Here is a 19,680-nt window from a genome sequence, read left to right on the forward strand (position 1 = left end):
TTCTCCCAACTAAAGGGAACTAGTATAAGGAGTTATGGGTAACTGAACAATAGTTTACCTTCATCACTAATTTAAAACAGACAAGAAATTATCGAACTGTTAAAATGTACAGATTTTTTTTAAAGTTCATATAGCTCATTTGCTCAGTAATCTGCCACCATTTTCAGAAAAATTCCAAAGACAGAACTAAAGTAATTTAATCCATAAAAAGGGAATACATGAAAGACCTTGTGAAATATTTCAACATCCCCCAATATATTTTTCTATGTTAATTTCTCCAGAATATCAGACTAAATGAGGTAAGAATAAAACTGAATTTTGATATCTATTATTCCTTAAGCATTACACAGACGCAAACATAAAACACATAGAACATGGAAAACCAAAAATCTAAGCACAAGTGGCATATAAATCTCTATTTCAGCATTAGATTCACTGTTGCTAGTTATTTTTTTTTAGAGGAACACAAGAGTTTCATGTGTATAGCTTTAAACATTGGAATTGTTCCTTGGGAAAATGTACTTTTTGACGCATGACCTGGCTGATTAGAAAATACATATATTTAATGAATAATATTAGTAGTTTAAATCACTTTATAAAGGGAAATCTGACAAATTATAAATAAACCAAATTGCATAGAAATGGAATTTTGGAATTGGAAGGAACCAAAGGGAGAACTTAATCCCCAAATTTTACAGATGAGCAAACTGAGGCAGGCAGTTAGTAGATCAAAAACTAGCACTCAGTTCTCTTGGCTTCCAATCAGGTGTTCCTTTTACTACACCACACAGCACACTTGTGTTATGGCTAAGATCCAAACACAATCCCCTCCCTGTATTTCTAATGTTTGAAAGGTAATGATAATCAAATCACTGATTTTTTTATTCTACAGTGATCAGGATACAAGATTTACTACATAATGTATCCTACAGATTAGCTAATGTCCCTGAGACAATTAGGTTTTATCATTAGCAGATATTAAATACAAGCAAATCCTTTTGTCTTAAAATGTTTTCTACTTCAAAATGTAGCTTAAAAGCTTCAGGGCCCTATAAACCACATGCTGACAACTTTGGGTTGTTGTTTTAAAACTTAAAATTTTTAGACTATAAATGTAAGAATTAATATTCAAGCCTTGACCTATTATTTTTTCCCTAAATTAAGTAAGGCCAGTTACTTTGAAACTTCACTAATAACGACAGCCACTAGCCACCTGTGGCTATTAAGCACTTTTAAAATGTAGGTACGTCCAAATTCAGACGGGCTATAAGTATAAAATACACACAAGAATTTGAAAAATTAGTATGAAAAAATAATGTAAAATCTCACTAATTTTTAAAATATTGATTAGATGTTGAAATATTTTGGATATACCAGGTTAAATAAAATATATTATTAACATTAATTTTGCCTGTTTATTTTTTTTAATGTGACTACTAGAAATTTTAAAATTACATACGTGGCTTGCATATTGAACATTTCTATTGAACAGCTCTTAGCCATCAATCATATATATCTAGGTACAACTGATAAAAAGTTTGTATATTCTCTAAGAATAAGTTAACATATAAAAATCACCTACATAATCACTAGTCAATGTCTGTGCTAAAGAAGATATGATGTGTAAAAACATATTAAATGCAGAAACCAACTTTAGTTGGCTTTATGTATTTTTCCTCAGTAGATTTACATTTTTGGTTTTGGTTAACACTGGAAGTGGTTTATATTCCCTGATCACATGTGAACTGATAAGAGAGAAATGTGTCCCAGAAGCATGGCAAAAAAAAAAAAAAATTCAGCCTTTGTCTTCTTCAATCCACACATATATGTGAGTTGACTTAAAAACAAATACTGTGATTTAAAAACAAATACTGACATAAAACACCATCAGATACTCTGCGAATGCAGACTAGGCTATAACTTAAAGATTTCAGGAATTAACAGTAATTCAACAAAACATCTATAATTTATACCTTTGCTCCATCTGAAATACTGTCCCAGTTTCCACCACTCAAAGAGAACTTTCCATTGCCTATACGCAGCAGTATCTCTTCAGGAGTATCATTGGGGCCATTAGCAAATGGAGTATATCTATTAATAAAAAAAGATTTAAGTATACATAAGGGCCTAACATATATATTAAATCTAATTGAAAGTGATGAGTATAGAACTACAAGAATATATTTACTATAGCAAATTAAGAATACCACCTAAAATTTCCCTTTACTGTTCATATCAAATTTTATATTTCAAACAATAAACTTAATCCTAATGAATTATTTAATAAAATGAAGAGTCTTGCCTACAGCAATCATTTTTTTTGCCTTTGATCAGTTAATCAATGTAAAATAAAATAAAGGTAGCTTTTTATGTAGCTCTACATTCTGAAAATCAGACCAGAATGAAACATGCAAATTTTATATTCTCACGGGCATAAGTTAGCAAACCAAATATACCTACTATGAAGAAATTGTTAATTTTATATATTCATAATATATTTATTGAATTGGCTCAAATTTATTCATTAGCATTTTATCAATATTATCAGTGAAAACAAGTTAACAATAGTTTTAATTAATGTTTATGAAAAACTGGTTAAATATTTATATCAATGTAACAGAAAAATCCTCTATAGCCATTAAAATTATTACATGGATCAGTATTCACAGACAGGAAGACAAATACATTGTATGAAGTTAAAATAGTTTAAAAAATAATTATAGAATGACAAAAAGTGATCAGTTTTATACCATTGTAACAAATGGAACTAAAAATGGTATTCAAATTTGGGAACAGAAAGACTTATGGTTAAAAAGTATGAGGAAGATGTCTTAATATGTTAATGTGTTAATTCTCTCATGTAACCATTAAGTTGACAAAAACACACATACATATGCACACACACAAAATGTTTTGTTTAGTCATAAAGTAAATATTTGAAAGCAGCTATCTAGAAATTGTATCCCATGGTTTGAAACCAATACTGCTGATTGCTGTTCACATGAAAACTTGAGCTACCCTTAACTTTAGCACTTGCTGTGGTCTATAACTATTTTGCCTATGTCTAAAAGTACGTGGAATATACTGACATGTAATTATCACCAAGCCAATAAATAATTTAGAGTCACCATTTTCATAACTTATCTTTATAAAGCTCCTGCTACATCAAGCATATTTAATTATACTAAATGGCTTCTTTAAAAACTCACACCTAAGTACAATTATATTATAATTCTTCAAATTTCATTCTACACATTAGACTTTGCTAAACCTAGCCTTTATCTACGGCTACACATTTTTACTCCTAAATAAAAGTGCTACTCATTATTAAAACAGCACTTGTATTATTTATAAATTAACATATTAACACAATCCAATGGTTACATTTTTTAGTATTTCTTTATCCTTTTAAAAGAAGGCAGCTGTGCGTGTTTCTGTAGTTTAGTATTGTTACCACTTTATTTAACTTTGTTATAAAGCTCGATCTTACTAAATCTCTATTGCCAAGAGAACCAAAATTCAAGTACTTAAAAAAAATTAACACCAGCAAGTTCAGGGGTAAGCATCTGCTGAACCATGAAATTATTTCATGCTCAAGTAAACATTTTCAAAAAGTAATGCACTCAAATGTAAAATATCAAAATAAAAATAAATGCTTTATTTTGAAGTTTTAGTTCTAACTGAACAATCTTTTAATTATATATCTAAATAATGCCTCCTTAAACACCTTATGTTTTTTTAATTTTATAAGTATATAATATTTTGAAATATTGATAGCATTTTCCTTAAGGTTATTTTCATCTGTCCTCTTTCTAGATGAAAATATACAGGTGAAATTCAAATAATGATGTGAATTAATTTGAGTATATAAATTTCTTACCCAGCCAACATTGTGTAAAAAAGGACTCCCAGACTCCAAATATCACAAGCAGCATCATAGCCTTGTTGCATAAGAACCTGAGAAAGAAATACTCATCTGGTACTACTCAGTATAAACTCAGTTTTCTCATCTAAAAGAAAGTTGTGCTTCTAATAATCTCACAAATGTTCACAATTTAGCTCATTTTAATCTTTTCAAAAATAAATTCACAATGTTAAAGGGAAAGTCTTCTGCAATTAACAAGCATTCAATAAGTGGCTATTAATGTGATTAAGCAACATGAGTGATACAAAAAAACAGCCTTTAAAGATATGATCCCTGACCTCAATGAGCTTTCACTCCTCCTCTCAGGAAATCCAGACACATCAAAATTTAAAATAATATGTATAGAGAGCTTAATATATTCTACACAGAGTACTGTCTTTTAACCCTAACACTGACTCTATGAGATAGATATTACTTCCATTTTGAAGATGAGGAAACTGACGTAAATGGTAAGTAATTTGCCCAATATCACAAAACTAGTGAGTAGTGGAGCAGGCATTCTTACTCTAGTGTCTGTGATTTTAATATCTATGATAATTGCCTCCTTATTACACAAGAGGTGGTAAGATAATATATAATCTCATGAAAGCAAGATGAATTTATATTTTATATACAAGGCTCATGTCTTAAAAAATATCAGTATATTTCTGGATCACAAACACACATTTGATAAATTCTGAATGGTTTTGTTAATTTTTCATATAATAATTTAGGTAGCTTTTTTCTTTTGAGACTAGTATTAATAAAAATCAAATAACATATTTATTATATATTCATGTGAATATTCTCTGTGAAGTTAATAGCTAGTCTGAGGTGAAATGAGGCCTTTTTTTAAATTTAGAAAAACAAGCCCACTGCTAAAGCCTTTAGACATAGGAACAAAATAGAAACATTATTAATGCGTTAACACTGGGGACTGTGTAACCACCAGAATGCACATTTCATTTATAAAAGGCTAAAAATATTAATGTTTAGCTTTGACAATGGCCAGACTTGAATAATACGTATCTAACTAACTTAAAATTCAAGATATAATGTTTTTTTCATAGTCAAAGTGTATTTATAAGAGCACACGTATCTGCAAACTTGGGAAGCTGAATAGGCTATCAAAATACCTATTTAACTGGCTTATGTAAATAACACTAGTGGAGACTACAAAGGCCCTAATAAATAATGAGGTAGAGCTAAACAATTCACATCACGATAAGCCTAACCTGGCATCCTCTAGTGAAACATAAACCTCTCCTGCTTTTTTCCCTTATCTCTTTCCTTTTCTCATCACTTCCTTTTTTTTAAAAATACATTTATTTATTTAATTTATTTATAATTCTTTGCTGCATTGGGTCTTTGTTGCTGTGCGCAGGCTTTCTCTAGTTGCGGTGAGTGGGGGTTACTCTTCGTTGCGGCGCACGGGCTTCTCATTGCAGTGGCTTCTCTTGTTGTGGAGCATGGGCTCTAGGCATGTGGACTTCAGTAGTTGTGGCTTGTGGGCTTCAGTAGTTGTGGAGCACAGGCTCTAGAGCACAGGCTCAGTAGTTGTGGTGCACAGGCTTAGTTGCTCTGCGGCATGTTGGATCTTCCCGGACCAGGGCTCGAACCCACGTCCCCTGCATTGGCAGGAGGATTCTTAACCACTGCTACATCAGGGAAGCCCTCTCATCATTTCTTGCAGTTCTGGGCATCACCATGTTTTCCCTGGTTCCCTTAGGACAATATTTTTAAAGGTTCCCGGATGATCCAATGCAAAGCCAAGGCTGAGGGACTGCTTAGTGAACTAGTTGGACAGGCAAGGGTTAATCAGTGAGTCAGCTATAGGTATTTCATACTCCCAAAACCTTCAGAGTTAATGAGAAGAAAGGCACTGGAGGGATCATATTGCTTAATCTAATTAGGATCAATCATGAAAAACTTGGTTTAGCTTTACCACACACTTAAACCCATTTTGTAGCTGTAAAGAAGAGGCAGTCTACTTTTGTTCTAGATCTCAATGTCCTATTAATAGTAAGAACATACAGCCATAAAAAAAAAGGCAAGGTAGCGGGATGAAGGAAAGAGTACAATGTAGAAAGTAACATGCTTCATACCTTCTTACTTGCATCAAGTTAAATACAAAGAAGATAGAAGTCAAAATTAAAGTAGTTAATGACTTTACTTTCTCTCTCATTTGGCTTCCCAAATCATCAAAATGTAACATAGACAGAGATGCTCATTCAGATAAATTCATATTTGGAGGAAAACATATGACAGCCTAAAGCCAGAGCAAAGCAGGGTAATTTCACATTTACTTTTTAAAAAGAGTTGCAGGCATAGCATCCATCCAATATATTGTAAATTCCTTTAGTTCAGGATCATTCTTAGACCTCAGTAGACATTAAATGTCAGTTAAATAATATGATAGATTTGCTTTTATAAAAGAATAAATATTTTTTGAGATACATTAATTTTTGTGACATAGGTATAGTACAAAAGCACATCTATTAAGTAAATAAGCCTTAAGAGGTTGACTGAATTGATGCATATCAAAAAAGTGAATGAATATTCCTTATTGTTCAGCTGAAATTAGTACTACTAATTAGTTTCTCTTTTAGCAAATAAGGGATCTTAATGAACTGTGATGAATAATGAATTTATACTCTCATAAATGCTATTATTTATTCAAATATCTGCATGGATACTTGAATCTTTCTGATTCTAGTTGAAAAGATAATGCATTTCACTTCACTAATAATTTTTGAAGGGGTCTGAAATTTTAGAAACAAATCTTACCCCAAACCTGTTTTACATTTATAACAATTTACAAATATGCATTGATTGCTAGCAGAGGCTTCAGCTCTTGATAATAAAACTTTTCAAAGCATTTTGAAAATACAAATTATAACCTAGCCAAAGGTAGTTCAGACACTAGAGGCATTAGTTACAGACAAGTGGTCTCCACATGCCCACCTGAAAACCTTCACTATTACAATGGTGAGAGTGTCTTACTACAATGGAAGTCTGTTAGGATAAAAAGCATCAATGGGCTGTATTCTACTCTGCAGATTTGTACTCATTTACCTAGGAAAATGTTTACCTAGCCATTAATCTAAAAATGTTTACCTAACCATTAATCTAAACACAGACATACTGTATATTTTTCATTTTAATGAAATGAGAAATATACAGTATACCCTATATTTAACAGAAGAACCTTAATCTCAAATTTCTATCTTCCTATTCTATAAAACCATTAAAATGCCCTAGAAAAGCTAATTTTTTATGCCTAAGATATCTCTTACATCTGGGGGCAGTACAATAACCCCTTCTTGGATCATGCATGCATCCCAATTTTTGTTTTGGGACATACAGTTTCTATATATTTTAATGTGATAAAAATTTGTACATTCATTATTCTATGAATATAATTAAAATATAGATTAGAGCACATTCTCTGCATACATACACAATTTCTTACAGGGAAAATCTTATCATAAAAACCCTGTAAAGCAGGTGTTATACTTCTTCCTCAACATTAACATCTTAAAGGAAGATTTAATAAATTTTAACATGGGAACTTTTCACTATTAGAAAGTTATTTTCCTATTTTCTATGTTTCTCTTTTCATCACTAGAAATATTATTTTTCTAATAGCTACATTAAAATACAGATTTGTTGATATTTCAATATAAGAAATACGCTGTGTCTTGTATTATATCTGATGTGCAATATTATCCATAAAGGACTAGTATTTAATGCAAAAAAAAACATGCACATGAGATAGGAATTCATCCTCAAATTATTTTATTCTTCTTCTGACTTGGAAAATTCAATTTTTCTAACCTGAGGATATCTGTGTATTTTCATTTGTGTTAAACATCCGATAATTCATATGACTTAGCATTATTCATAACATATAAGAACAGTTCTTGACTTTTACAAAGAAAACTTATAAACAATCTATATGACCAATGCCATCCCTGATTCATTTTTCATCACCCATACTTTCACTGCTGTGGGAGTTGCTACTGTCAAAGCTCCCATCCCCATTATCAGAACTGACAGACTGCTGGAGCTTGCCAAATGTGAAACGTGCACCCCTTGACTTCCTCATCTTCACCTTTCCTGTCTCTTCTAAGATCTACATACGAATGTTATTTGCCAAGAAAAACCCTACCGCTTATTAAAAAAACCCTGTGAAGCTGTTTTCTCCATGAATTAGAAGATCTTAAAGATAATCGGGGATGGCATTGCCCATGTTATGTATAATGCTAAACAATATAAATCACTTCATGTTCAGCACAAACCAAAATATCTGAAAATCTATCCTGGCTTTGTTACACAGTGAATGCTGATATTAAGTATTTTGAGCCTCAGTTTCCTCCTTTAGAATATTTAATATGTTTAAGGTGAGGTTATCTTCACTCTCTGCCCTGCTCTAAAAGGGTATGATTCTGAAACCACCATGTAACCCAGCAGAATAGAATAATCTGATTATTGCATTCAGGTTGGTTTCAGATGCTAGTTATTAGTTTGAATATTTATATTGGGAGTTATCAGAATTCAATGATTTAAAGAGCTTTATAGCTGGGAAAGGACAAGATAACTCAGCTTTTACCTACCTACCATAACATATACATGATATCAAATACATTTAACTAAAGGAAAAGAATGAAAGGCAAATACTGAAGTTTTAAAGAATACCTCAGGTGCCACAAAGTTTGCAGTGTAGCATGGAGTTAAAAGAAGTCCATTTTCTCCTCGAAGTTGTTTTGCAAACCCAAAATCACAGATCCTAATGGAGTCTGCATTGGCTGATTCATCCACGTATAAAATATTACTGGGTTTAAGATCACGATGAACAACCTTGAACATTAAAAAAAAAAGCTTTACAATTCTATAGCTAACTAAATATCTGTGGAATAAAACATTGTAAGTTAATATATTTCCAGGAAAGGGAAATGTCTCAATCATAAAATTTTGAAAATGATACTTTCTCCAACCATGATGGCCCTGACAACCTGAAGTACACAGACAAAATTATCTCTATCAGACAGATGTGCCAGGTTTTTTATTTTTGTTTTTTTCTTTTTGCGGTACGTGGGCCCTCACTGTTGTGGCCTCTCCCGTTGTGGAGCACAGGCTCCAGACACGCAGGCTGAGCGGCCATGGCTCACGGGTCCAGCCGCTCCGTGGCATGTGGGATCCTCCTGGACCGGGGCACGAACCCGTGTCCCCTGCATCGGCAGGCGGACTCTCAACCACTGCGCCACCAGGGAAGCCCCAGATGTGCCAGTTTTTATCAAGCCACCAGTTTTGTTAACCACTTCCAATCTCAAAACTCAATTATCAGTTCCACTTGTAGATATAATGGACTAAGACCCTACTCAACACCCCCTCCCCACGGTAAACAACTATAAAACCTAAGTAGAAAAATCAACTACCTTGAAGGTACTGGGGAATGAGCAAAAGGAGACAAGACTCTGGTGGGGAGTACATACTTGTCACAAAGCAGATTTTTCAGCACAAACCCTCCTAAGAAAATTACCCACTGAAAACAAAACAAAAAATAATCACTGGAGAAAAATAACAGAATATAATAAATCTCCGTACGTTAATACACAAATGTGCAGTACACAATCCAAAATTATCTGATATACAAAGAACCCCTCCCCCCAAAACAGATCACAGTTTCAAGAAAAAAGAAAATCAATTCCAACTCCAATATAAACCATGTTGGACCTAACAGCAAGCATTTTAAAGTGGCTATTATTGTGATATGATAGATGTGCTAGGTAATGCTATGGTGGCAAAATAACATATAAATGTCTCAAATCAACCTGTACACCTTAAACGTACACAATGTTGTATGTCAATTATAGCTCATCAAAATGCCTTTGTTCAACATTCACAAGACTAAATAAATATAAGAGAAATTTAAAAAAATAACGTAGTAAAACAAAACACTTTCAATGCATGAAAACTCGGCAGAAAAACAGAAACAGTAAGAACCAAATGAAATGCTAGAAATGGAAAATATTCTGAAATTCTCTGTGATGATTTTCTTTCTGATACACTATCTACTTCATTCAATCTAGTCCTATTTTTAATCAGCAGTTTACTACATTAAAAGGTCTTTCAAGACAAGGATCAAGACTTAAACCCATGGTTGAATCTGCAATACCTTTTATAATGTCTGGCATGTAGAAATGCTCAACACGTTTGTCATTAATTTACCTAATTGATGTAGTGTTTAATTTCTAAAATAATAAACAAAAGAGATGTTTATCATTTTCTTCTTCTCAAAAATTCTGGTCATCCTTTATTTTAGAGTGTGTTGATAAAGACAATCAAGGAATTAAATTATTATAGAACTACTCCTTTAGCATTATACAATTTACATTTCAAAATGCTGAAAACGTACTCTGTAAAACCACACTCAAAAATGAGTTCTGGCCCCTGTAGAATTTTCATTATGTCATTTCTGAGTCGTTCATTGTTTTATTGTTTATATGTAAGTGGGTACATATCTACTACTACAACTATTCAAACTTACATTTTTAAATTATTTGTGACTCTCTTTTCTTGTTTAGCTATATATACAATAAAAGTTACCTTGTTTTGATAACTCAGTTCATTTGCTTTCTTTATGAAGAGATAGGAAGCAAAATAACAGGCCTGCACCTCCACTAGAAATTTCAATATAGTAATACTTCAAATGTTTAGAATCCAAATTTCTTACTGTATTGGGGGAGGGGCTGGCAACAATCAAGTTATGCAGTCTTGCCAGAACTTTCATGCTAGGCATAGTATAATCTGAATAATATTCACAACATGCCCTTGGATAACTCTTTTATGTTTCACTTTTAAGTTTGATTAGGTTTAATAATTTAAAAGTCAAGGTTAGATATATAATTCAAACCACTTTTAAAACTAATATGCTATTAAATTAGGGCTAACAGGTAGAGTGAAGAAAATTAATAAGGTATTACCCAATTTCCTAATCCTATAACCTTCACTAAATTATGAATTTTATTAGGCTATTCCGTATAAAAATATGTGATAAAAAGTAATTCATTTTAGGTGTTATATCCTATATATTATTTTGTGAAGATATAAGCCCCAGAATTAAAAGGAAGACTATAACTACAACTTACTCCTTGACAATGAAGATAGTCAACTGTGTTAGTTATTATAAACAGTACATCACTAGCTTCCCGTTCTGAAAAACATTTTTGTTTGAGAATACGGTCAAGTAGCTCTCCTCCTTTCATCAAATCCGTAACAAGGTAAACATATCTACCATCATCATAAACCTAAAAAAGAACATATTTTCAAAATGATATTATTTATAATTACAATTCTGAAATGTTTTAAATTATATTTACTTTGCTTTTCTAATGAATCTCTAGTGTTAAAAAATATTATTCCTTTAGTATTAATATAGTGCAGGTTCTACTGAAGGTTAAACTGGCTAAATGGACTCTTACACCATTCTGTGAGACCATGTTAAACATATAATTGTATTAGCTTTTGAAGTTTTCTGTTATACTTCATCAAAGAATATAAATGGAAAAATAGAACTTTGTGCCTCTCAAATGGCATCTGTCTCACTTTTTTACTGTATTATAGGCACTTTCCTTCCTTAACGATAGTAAGCTTCCTTCTGGCAGTAAATATATTATTTGTTTTTTAATATCTTCCCCACAGTCTATTATCTGACATGGTGTCTTAAATATTTGTTGAATTCAAATACTATATCAAGGAGAATATATTAAAAATATGTACACCCTTTTATTCAGAGCACGTGATATCTACATCTACACATACAAACACATATGTGTAGACATATATCTATCTATCCACACACATACATACATTTACATATATATAAAATACTATTTAAGGATTATAAATCAAAATGTATATCATATTATCTGAAACAAACTGATCAAGGTGATGGTTTATTGTCTGCCTTTTCTACAGAGGAAAGAGCATTATTTTCTTTACATGAAAAGTCAGCATTCAGTAACATCTATTACTATGAGTCATATGTTCACTTTTAAAAAAGTAGACTAATACTATTTCAGCCAAGCAACAATACACAGTGCTACAGCCAATTGCTGTACAATCAAGAAAGTAAAATCTCCTAGAATTTGGCAGATTCCCAATCTCCTGTATCTTCTATACTTGTAGTACTAGAGAATAATAAATGTTGCTGGTGATAATGTTAACTAGTTAACAGCTAGAATACATTCAAGTAATCAGGACACTCTCATTTACCAACCGTCATAGTTCCTTTCTGACGTTTTATAAGAAGGGTAGTAGTATAAAATCATCAGGGGAAAAAGAAGAACTGAAGTGGCAAATTTAAGAGTCTTAAGATTTTGTGGCATGAAAGTAAACATACCATGGACATGAAAAGTTTCAATAAGAAAATAAAGTGCCAAGTCATAACTTCATTAGCTTAGCTGATACACAGATTTTAAATACCTACATCCTTTAAAGTGATAATGTTAGGGTGTTGTCCATAGCGCATCAAAATTTCAATTTCTTCTGAGGGGTCTCTTTTACTTTTGTCAATGATCTAAGAAATAAGACAAGAAAAATCTCAGAGGAAAAATATTTTCTTTGTCTAAAAATGAATGACATAATTTAAATTTGGTTATATTTTCAAGCAAATAATAAAACTCCAGAGTAATGTTTGTCTCACATTATTTTAATATTTAAAAATTTCCTATAACTGAAACAATAAAAAACAGAGCACTTTCTTCAACATTATATTCCATCTAACTAAAACTATACTGATAATTTGATCCAAATGTGACAGTAATTGTCACAATTGCTCAATCTTAACATACTACATTAAAATAAAATTATTCAAAAGCAAGACATTCATGAAACACACTGTTCCTCCAAAATAAGTCTTTTTTTATTGAACAAAATAAAGTCTTGGAAAGAAATTCAAAATGAAAATATTAAGTCGTAAGAGATTTTCCTCATCATTTTATCTTTGCTTTCTCCACTTGCTCCACTGAAAAACTGTCTGTCAGTTGACCTGCAATTTAACTTATACATATAAAACAAACAAAAAAAGTTAGCCTCAGAGACAATACCTTCACTGCAAATTCCATGTTGGTAGCAGTGTGTATGCATCGTTTGCAAACAGAATAGGAGCCAACACCAATATCCTCTTTCAATTCATACGCTGCACCAAATTGTGCAGCATTTCCATTTATCTGTTTTTGTTAAAAAGTAAAATACAAAATAGAATGATATGGTTTCACATTTTTTATCTTCTCTCCTAAGTATACATTCTTCTTAAATCTTTTAAAAATCAAGAATAATTCTAGAGAAGTTTTATCAGTATTTATAAATGGTTTACACAGATTCTGAACTGATCCTAAATTGTAGACTTTCTAGATCCCCAAAGCCAATACAATAATTAAATCAACTAGCTAATACATCACCCATTACATTTTCTTGCCAAAAGAGATCACATAAATATAATTAAAGGTTACTACTGTCTGCTTTTTTCCAAAACATATGGAGACATCTTTAATTCATTATACAGAGATAAATGAAGCAGTTGAAAATCACTTAAAAACCACTGTAAATCCATTAGCAGTAACTGAAAGAAATAATTATCCCCAATCTGAATAATCTAAGTGGAATTTACCTGAACAATTGGTAATACATTTGCACTTGTGATTGGAGTGATTTTGTATTCTTCTGCAATAGAAGTTGCAACAAAGCTGAATCCTTTGAAGAGTTGATGAGCATTAGCACTAGCTGGCAAACCAGGAGAATCTAATGTCCAAATAATTATATTTAATTAGAACTACACAGAATTTTATGATATGAAATGTGAACATTTCTTTGAATATAAAGGAAACCATTAAATGTTATCATCAGACATACTATATTAGGTATTTGATTTATTTTATATTATCTGTTTCCCCATACTATTATGCAAGCTCCATGTAGATTATAATTTTTGTCTGTTCTGTTCACTTCTACACTGTCACTGCTTAGTACATAGTAGGTATTCAATATTTGTTGATGAATGTATGAAACAGATGCCAATAAAAGTAAACCTCATTAAATTGTAAACTATAAGAGTCAGAGTGATATATCTCATATCTTACCTCTTATCCCCATCCTTTAATGCATTAGCATGTCAAAAAACTTTTAAAGTAAGAAAAAAAGAAAACGTTCACCCTTTGCTCTAGTCTCTGCTTCCCTAGTAAATACTTCCCATGTACAGCCTCTGTTTGAAAGGTGTCCAAGCAATGCTGTATATAGGATCCACACTTCCACACAGGGCAAACCACCCTCTGCAAACTTACAATTCTTTTAGTTTTTACCTAAGAAGCTAGTTTACTTTTTTAACCATCTAACTGAATAAAAGCCCTTATGTTACACATAAACATGCATTACCTTTAGGTGTTTTTGCAGTAAATTCAGGATCAAAACAAAAAGTATCATCTGGTTTTCCAGAAGCCGGTTTGAAAGGAGGCTGAACTTCTCTCTTATATAATTTCTAGAAGAAATAACAGAATAACACAGAAATGTATTAATACTTGAAAAATTATTAAAGCAGAACATGATATTCACAGTCCTTAACAGAAGACTCACAATTTCATAAATGAAATTTCAACAGGCTTCAGATACCTGTTAACCAAATTCTAACCTGTTAACCAAATTCTGTGTATCATCTAAACTTGAGAGATAATGTACAGAATCAAATGAGACCAAGAAACACAGCAGCAATGCCACAGGTTGCATTCACGAGGAATAATTCTGTTCAGTTTTGGATTTCAAAAACTGACTTGAATTCTCACTGGTAAAATAACCATACAGAACATATCACAATGTTACCATGCAGAAATAACTAATAACATTCTAGGATATCAAAATTAATAATTAGTCTAACTCCAAGAAATATGCATTATACCTATTTTGTTTTCACATAATAATATATATTAGATGCACTGATTAGAGCTCTTTTTATAGAATTCAAAAATTGAAACTTGTCTAACAATCTAACTTCCTAAAATTTATGTTTTGGAAAGACATACAAAATATCTTACAACATAACTATTTTTTGGAAATCTACTTTTTTAAAAGCTCACAGTCTCACAGTGAGGGAAAATTAATAGAGGATTACTTTAAAGTAATTTTCATTTATTTAAACATGTACACATTCCACTCTTATTATTTAAGAAGAATAAACAAACTGTTTAGATATAAAAATAATGGAAAAATCATTTCTAGTTTTTCTAGTTAAAGAAAAAGGAAGAGCAGAGAAGCATTAGAAAAAAATGACAAGGGAATGCAAGGACACCGAAAGAGGGATGCACACAGATGTGACAAAGGGCAGACTCCCATGCAGTATGTTCACTGTGTGGCCTTTCAGGTTATTAATACTATTAATGTGTTGCAGTTTTACAACTATAAAAACTAAATCAAAATATTAACTTCTGAAACCTGTTCTACAAGCCAGAAGAAATAATAATTTGGTCAGTGACTAGTGGCTCTCTACCTCTGCCTTAGAAACCAAAAGAGACACTTTTTCTTTAGGGATAATTTTCAATACCAGTGCCAGAATTAAATAATCAAAAACACTTACCTATGATGATTAATAGTACATAAAATACATAAAGCTGAGTTGTAAACAACAATAAAAAGTGAGCTTTTCTAAGAAAAGCTCATTAGTCTGGGAGTTGCAACTTAAAAAAATTTAATACATGACTTTGCAGAATTTCACAATGTTTCTGTTTTCATGTTCTCTCAAAATTTAGTAAAATACCTATATACAAAGATTTTCACTTCTTAACAAATTAAATTTGTTCTAATACATGACAAAGAACCATTTGAAATCAAATAACATCTTAGATTCTTTAGGATTCATTTTTCTATAAGAATCTGTCCTATGATTCATTCCCTTTCTCCTTTCTCTTCTTCCCCCCACATTCCCCAACCTAGAATAGGGGAGAATATTAACCATATTTAACAGGTAAGACAAATGAGCAACAAAAATTTACTACATATCATCCACACATCTACTGGTTCAAGGTAATTGCATGAAATGCTACACCTGTAAATAAAATCTCATACTAAAAATAAAACAAATGGATTAAGTTTATCAGCAAAGTCCATATATTACCATTTACTCTTGAGTTTTTGCTTTTATTAAAGGTACTCAGTAACGAACTTGCTACTGAACTTACATTCCAGTCAATATTTGCAAAAAAAAGATGTCTTTTGATTTCGTCAACTCCTTCTGAACCTATAAAAATGGAAAGAATGTTTTTACCAGTCTGAATTTTTTAATCTGCTTACCTGGCTTCCAGGCTATTATCTGTAAATAGGAGTACATACATTTCATAGATTCCTTGAAGTGAAAAGTTTACAATTTCTTATCTGATGTTTTATTAATTGGTCCTCTGAATTCAATATAATAAAAAAATAGTTGATGTTCATGCTGAAGCACATAGGGTATCATGAAATACTAAAATACCTTCTGAATCAAATAAAAATCATGTCTAACATAGCATTAAAATTTAAGCAATTTTCATTTTCTTTTTTTTTTTTTTTTTTGCGGTACACCGGCCTCTCACTGTTGTGGCCTCTCCCGTTATGGAGCACAGGCTCTGGACGTGCAGGCTCAGCGGCCATGGCTCACGGGCCCAGCTGCTCCATGGCATGTGGTATCTTCCCGGACTGGGGCACGAACCTGTGTCCCCTGCATTGGCAGGCGGACTCTCAACCACTGCGCCACCAGGGAAGCCCCTTCATTTTCTTCATAATTCAATTTATGATCTCATATCTATAGGCCAAATTAAAAATGCAATGAATAAAGTGGCATCGAAATTTTAACACATGGACATAAACAGGATAATAGGATCACATTTGGATCCAGGGAAAGGCTACTAGAAAGTAGCCAAATAATGAGCAGTTATGGAAACATAACATTTATCTTGATGAATATTGGAAGGGACAAAATAATTATCTTCAAATATCTAAAAGGATTACCTATAGAAGGGAGAACTCTGTGAATTATGTCAAAAGAGACATTCATATGATATAATGATATATATTAAACATAAGTTCTGAATAACTAGACCACTCCATTTTTAATGATGGGTATAACAGAGTTTACTGGAATCTTTGCATACATAAAACATAGAATTCTACGTATAAACACATAACAGTAGTAAATGAACTTAGGCCAGAAAACATAAAGTCATAATTATTCTCCCAAAGCATGTAGTATATTGTTATAAAAGCTAAGAAAATAAATAATACCCAATCTATTTGCTGGATTCCTTTTGAATAACATCCTTAGAAGACTTTGTGCTTCAGCACTAAGAAACTGCGGCATTCCAAGTTTTGCTCTGGAAAAGAGGATTTCAGAAAATTTCATTTAAATCTAGCCATACTTCTAAATTTATAAATCCCAAAAATAATTTTAAAGAATGCTATCACAATGGCAAATAATGTCCCCTATACGGTGGAAGGGAATGAGACAGTGAAAAATGTTCTTTTGTGTCAAATGAAAACCGTAACAAGTTTCTCAAAACTGAAAGCAAGGAATTTTTCCCAAAAGAAAAAAAAAATGTTTACACTTACTTTAATATCATATTCATGGTCTCATTTCTGTCTTTACCTTGAAATGGCAGAGTACCAGTAAGCATTTCAAACTAAAACAAACAAAAAATACCACAAGTCAACTTAGTAAAACTTAGAATTTACAATGAAATTCTTCAGGAAAAAAAATGAGACTTGTAATACATGATCATCAAATCATGCAGAATCTACATGATAGTAGGTCAAAACAGGACCAGAAAACTAGGTCACTTAAGGAAATACACCTCTGGTACCCCACAGTATATAGGCCAAATGAGAGGTGATTTGTAGCAAATGTAACCAACCATTTTTTCAATCCTAAATTCCTCAAACCAAAGCAATGTGGAAATAGACACAAGGCATTTTCTTTTAAAACAAAGATAAGCTTTTAAAGCAAACATTTAACAGTGAAAGAAAAGCAAAAATAAGTACTGAGCCATTTCAAATTCATACATGCTCAAGAAAGATAATCATTCTCATTCCCTTTGCTCTCTTTACGAAAAAAAAAAGGAACCAAACAAGAAGCTACACACACAGATACACACACCACACACTGATATATGTATTTTAATTTGAGACAGTTGTACACAGCATAATGAAAACTTTTTCCCTAAGAGAGTTAATTGAAATGTGGATAACTAGAACATTAAATAATCATATTTAAAAGAAAAAGTAGGTCTGAAAATGAAGACCATTATAACTCACTAGAGAGAAACGTTTTCATATCCCTAATATTTAAATCTTAAGCTTAGATTCAAAAATGGCTTTGGCCTCAGTCCTCTGTTCATTTATTTGAACTTACAACCTTAGTTAGCTTATGCATTCAACTCTCTCCTGATGACTGATGACTCTCAAATCGATTCCAGTTTCAATCTCTCTCAATCCCCAGTTTTCCCTTCCAAATCTAAAGTAATGGTTCTCAACTGGAGCCTGAAGAGGTAGGGGTAGGAGTCATAGAAAGGGAATGAAGACGAAGGGAAGTATGGTGTATGGGGATCATCTCTCTCAAGCTCCAGTCCCCTGCCCCCAAACCTAAAATAATGGTTCTCTCCTGGGGACTGGAGGAATAAGAGGTGGAAAGGCAAGAACAAAAAGAAAAAGAGAAGGATAGTACATTGGAATCACACCTTCCCCTCAAATAAACTATATGCTGGCTGGCAGAGTAATTTTTTGTTGTTGCTGTTGTTGTTGTTGTTGTTGTTTTTTAAGGTCTTCAGATGATTCTGATGCTCTCTCCACTGCCCTCTCCTAATTCATTACTATCAAGGGGTTAAACACTAACCCACAATAACCTATGCAACGTGTTAAAAATAAATTATTTCCCCACTTTCAAAATCATCTGTCCTTCCAAGCTGTCTCTTTTCTATTGAACTACCTTTCTTTCGATCCCCTGAAGTTTTAGAGGTATCTCTATCTTTGACCTTTCCCCTCTGCTTCATCTGTGGCATTTAATCTGTTACTAAGGTCAGCCACTTCTTACCTTGAAATGTCTTTAAGATCTCCTTTTTTTCATTCTATAATCTTACAACTGTCTTCTAAGGAGAACTTCTTGGTCTCCCTACTTTCAGTTTCCTCCATTTGCAAGCCATTTATATAATGCTACCAAGGCTAATTTTCCTAAAATACATTTTTTCTCTAATTACTGTCGTGTTCAAGAATCTACAAAAGTTTCCAACCACCCAGAGAATTGCGTGCAAATCCTTATAGGCTTATAGCCTCATTTCCTCCACCTTCACCCTCATTCTCCACTACTACTCTAGTCAAACTGGTTCTCCAGGTCTTTCCTAATACTATCACAATACTATTCTTCTTGACACACAGCTATTTGAATTTTATCCATTCTTTAGGGCTTAATTTAAGTTCTATCTCCTCCGCTTTTCTTACATCAACTTATATGAATTCTTGCCTGAACTTCTAAGGTATTTCCAGGCAGTTTATTTAGCTATTCCATTTGTTTCCCCAACCAGATAGCATGCTTTCTTAGGTCATGGAAAATGCCAAATATTGTACTTCTATCTGTTCCCACCCCACTGCCCTTACCAAATCCCAGGCTTATAATAGCCACTTAATATATTGATACATCATACGGTAATTCAGTGATAAAGAGGCAAAAATGGATTATCAGGCTTCTAGAGCAAATTGTATCTGAT

At 32.3% G+C, this 19,680-nt stretch overlaps 1 protein-coding gene across 11 annotated transcripts in view; it reads right to left on the minus strand.

Annotated features, from left to right (window-relative positions):
- The window catches only part of RPS6KA6 (ribosomal protein S6 kinase A6), a 167,245-nt gene that overhangs the window by 42,465 nt on the left and 105,100 nt on the right, over positions 1–19,680 (minus strand). For 9 of the 11 annotated variants that reach the window (XM_079911622.1, XM_079911626.1, XM_079911625.1 and 6 more), the window contains 11 exons: positions 17,534–17,604; positions 17,210–17,298; positions 16,132–16,190; positions 14,339–14,441; positions 13,578–13,708; positions 13,015–13,137; positions 12,396–12,485; positions 11,056–11,214; positions 8,603–8,764; positions 3,881–3,957; positions 1,974–2,091 (listed from right to left, as the gene is read on the minus strand). In XM_079911622.1, the coding sequence (XP_079767748.1) occupies positions 1,974–2,091; positions 3,881–3,957; positions 8,603–8,764; positions 11,056–11,214; positions 12,396–12,485; positions 13,015–13,137; positions 13,578–13,708; positions 14,339–14,441; positions 16,132–16,190; positions 17,210–17,298; positions 17,534–17,604 (1,182 nt within the window). Of the gene's footprint in view, positions 1–1,973; positions 2,092–3,880; positions 3,958–8,602; positions 8,765–9,342; positions 9,450–11,055; positions 11,215–12,395; positions 12,486–13,014; positions 13,138–13,577; positions 13,709–14,338; positions 14,442–16,131; positions 16,191–17,209; positions 17,299–17,533; positions 17,605–19,680 lie in introns of those variants that run through there. The other 2 variants (XR_013825835.1, XM_079911628.1) reach the window with 2 other exon arrangements.

Source organism: Stenella coeruleoalba, assembly GCF_951394435.1.
Source record: "Stenella coeruleoalba genome assembly, chromosome: X".
Classification (NCBI taxonomy): Eukaryota; Metazoa; Chordata; class Mammalia; order Artiodactyla; family Delphinidae; genus Stenella; species Stenella coeruleoalba.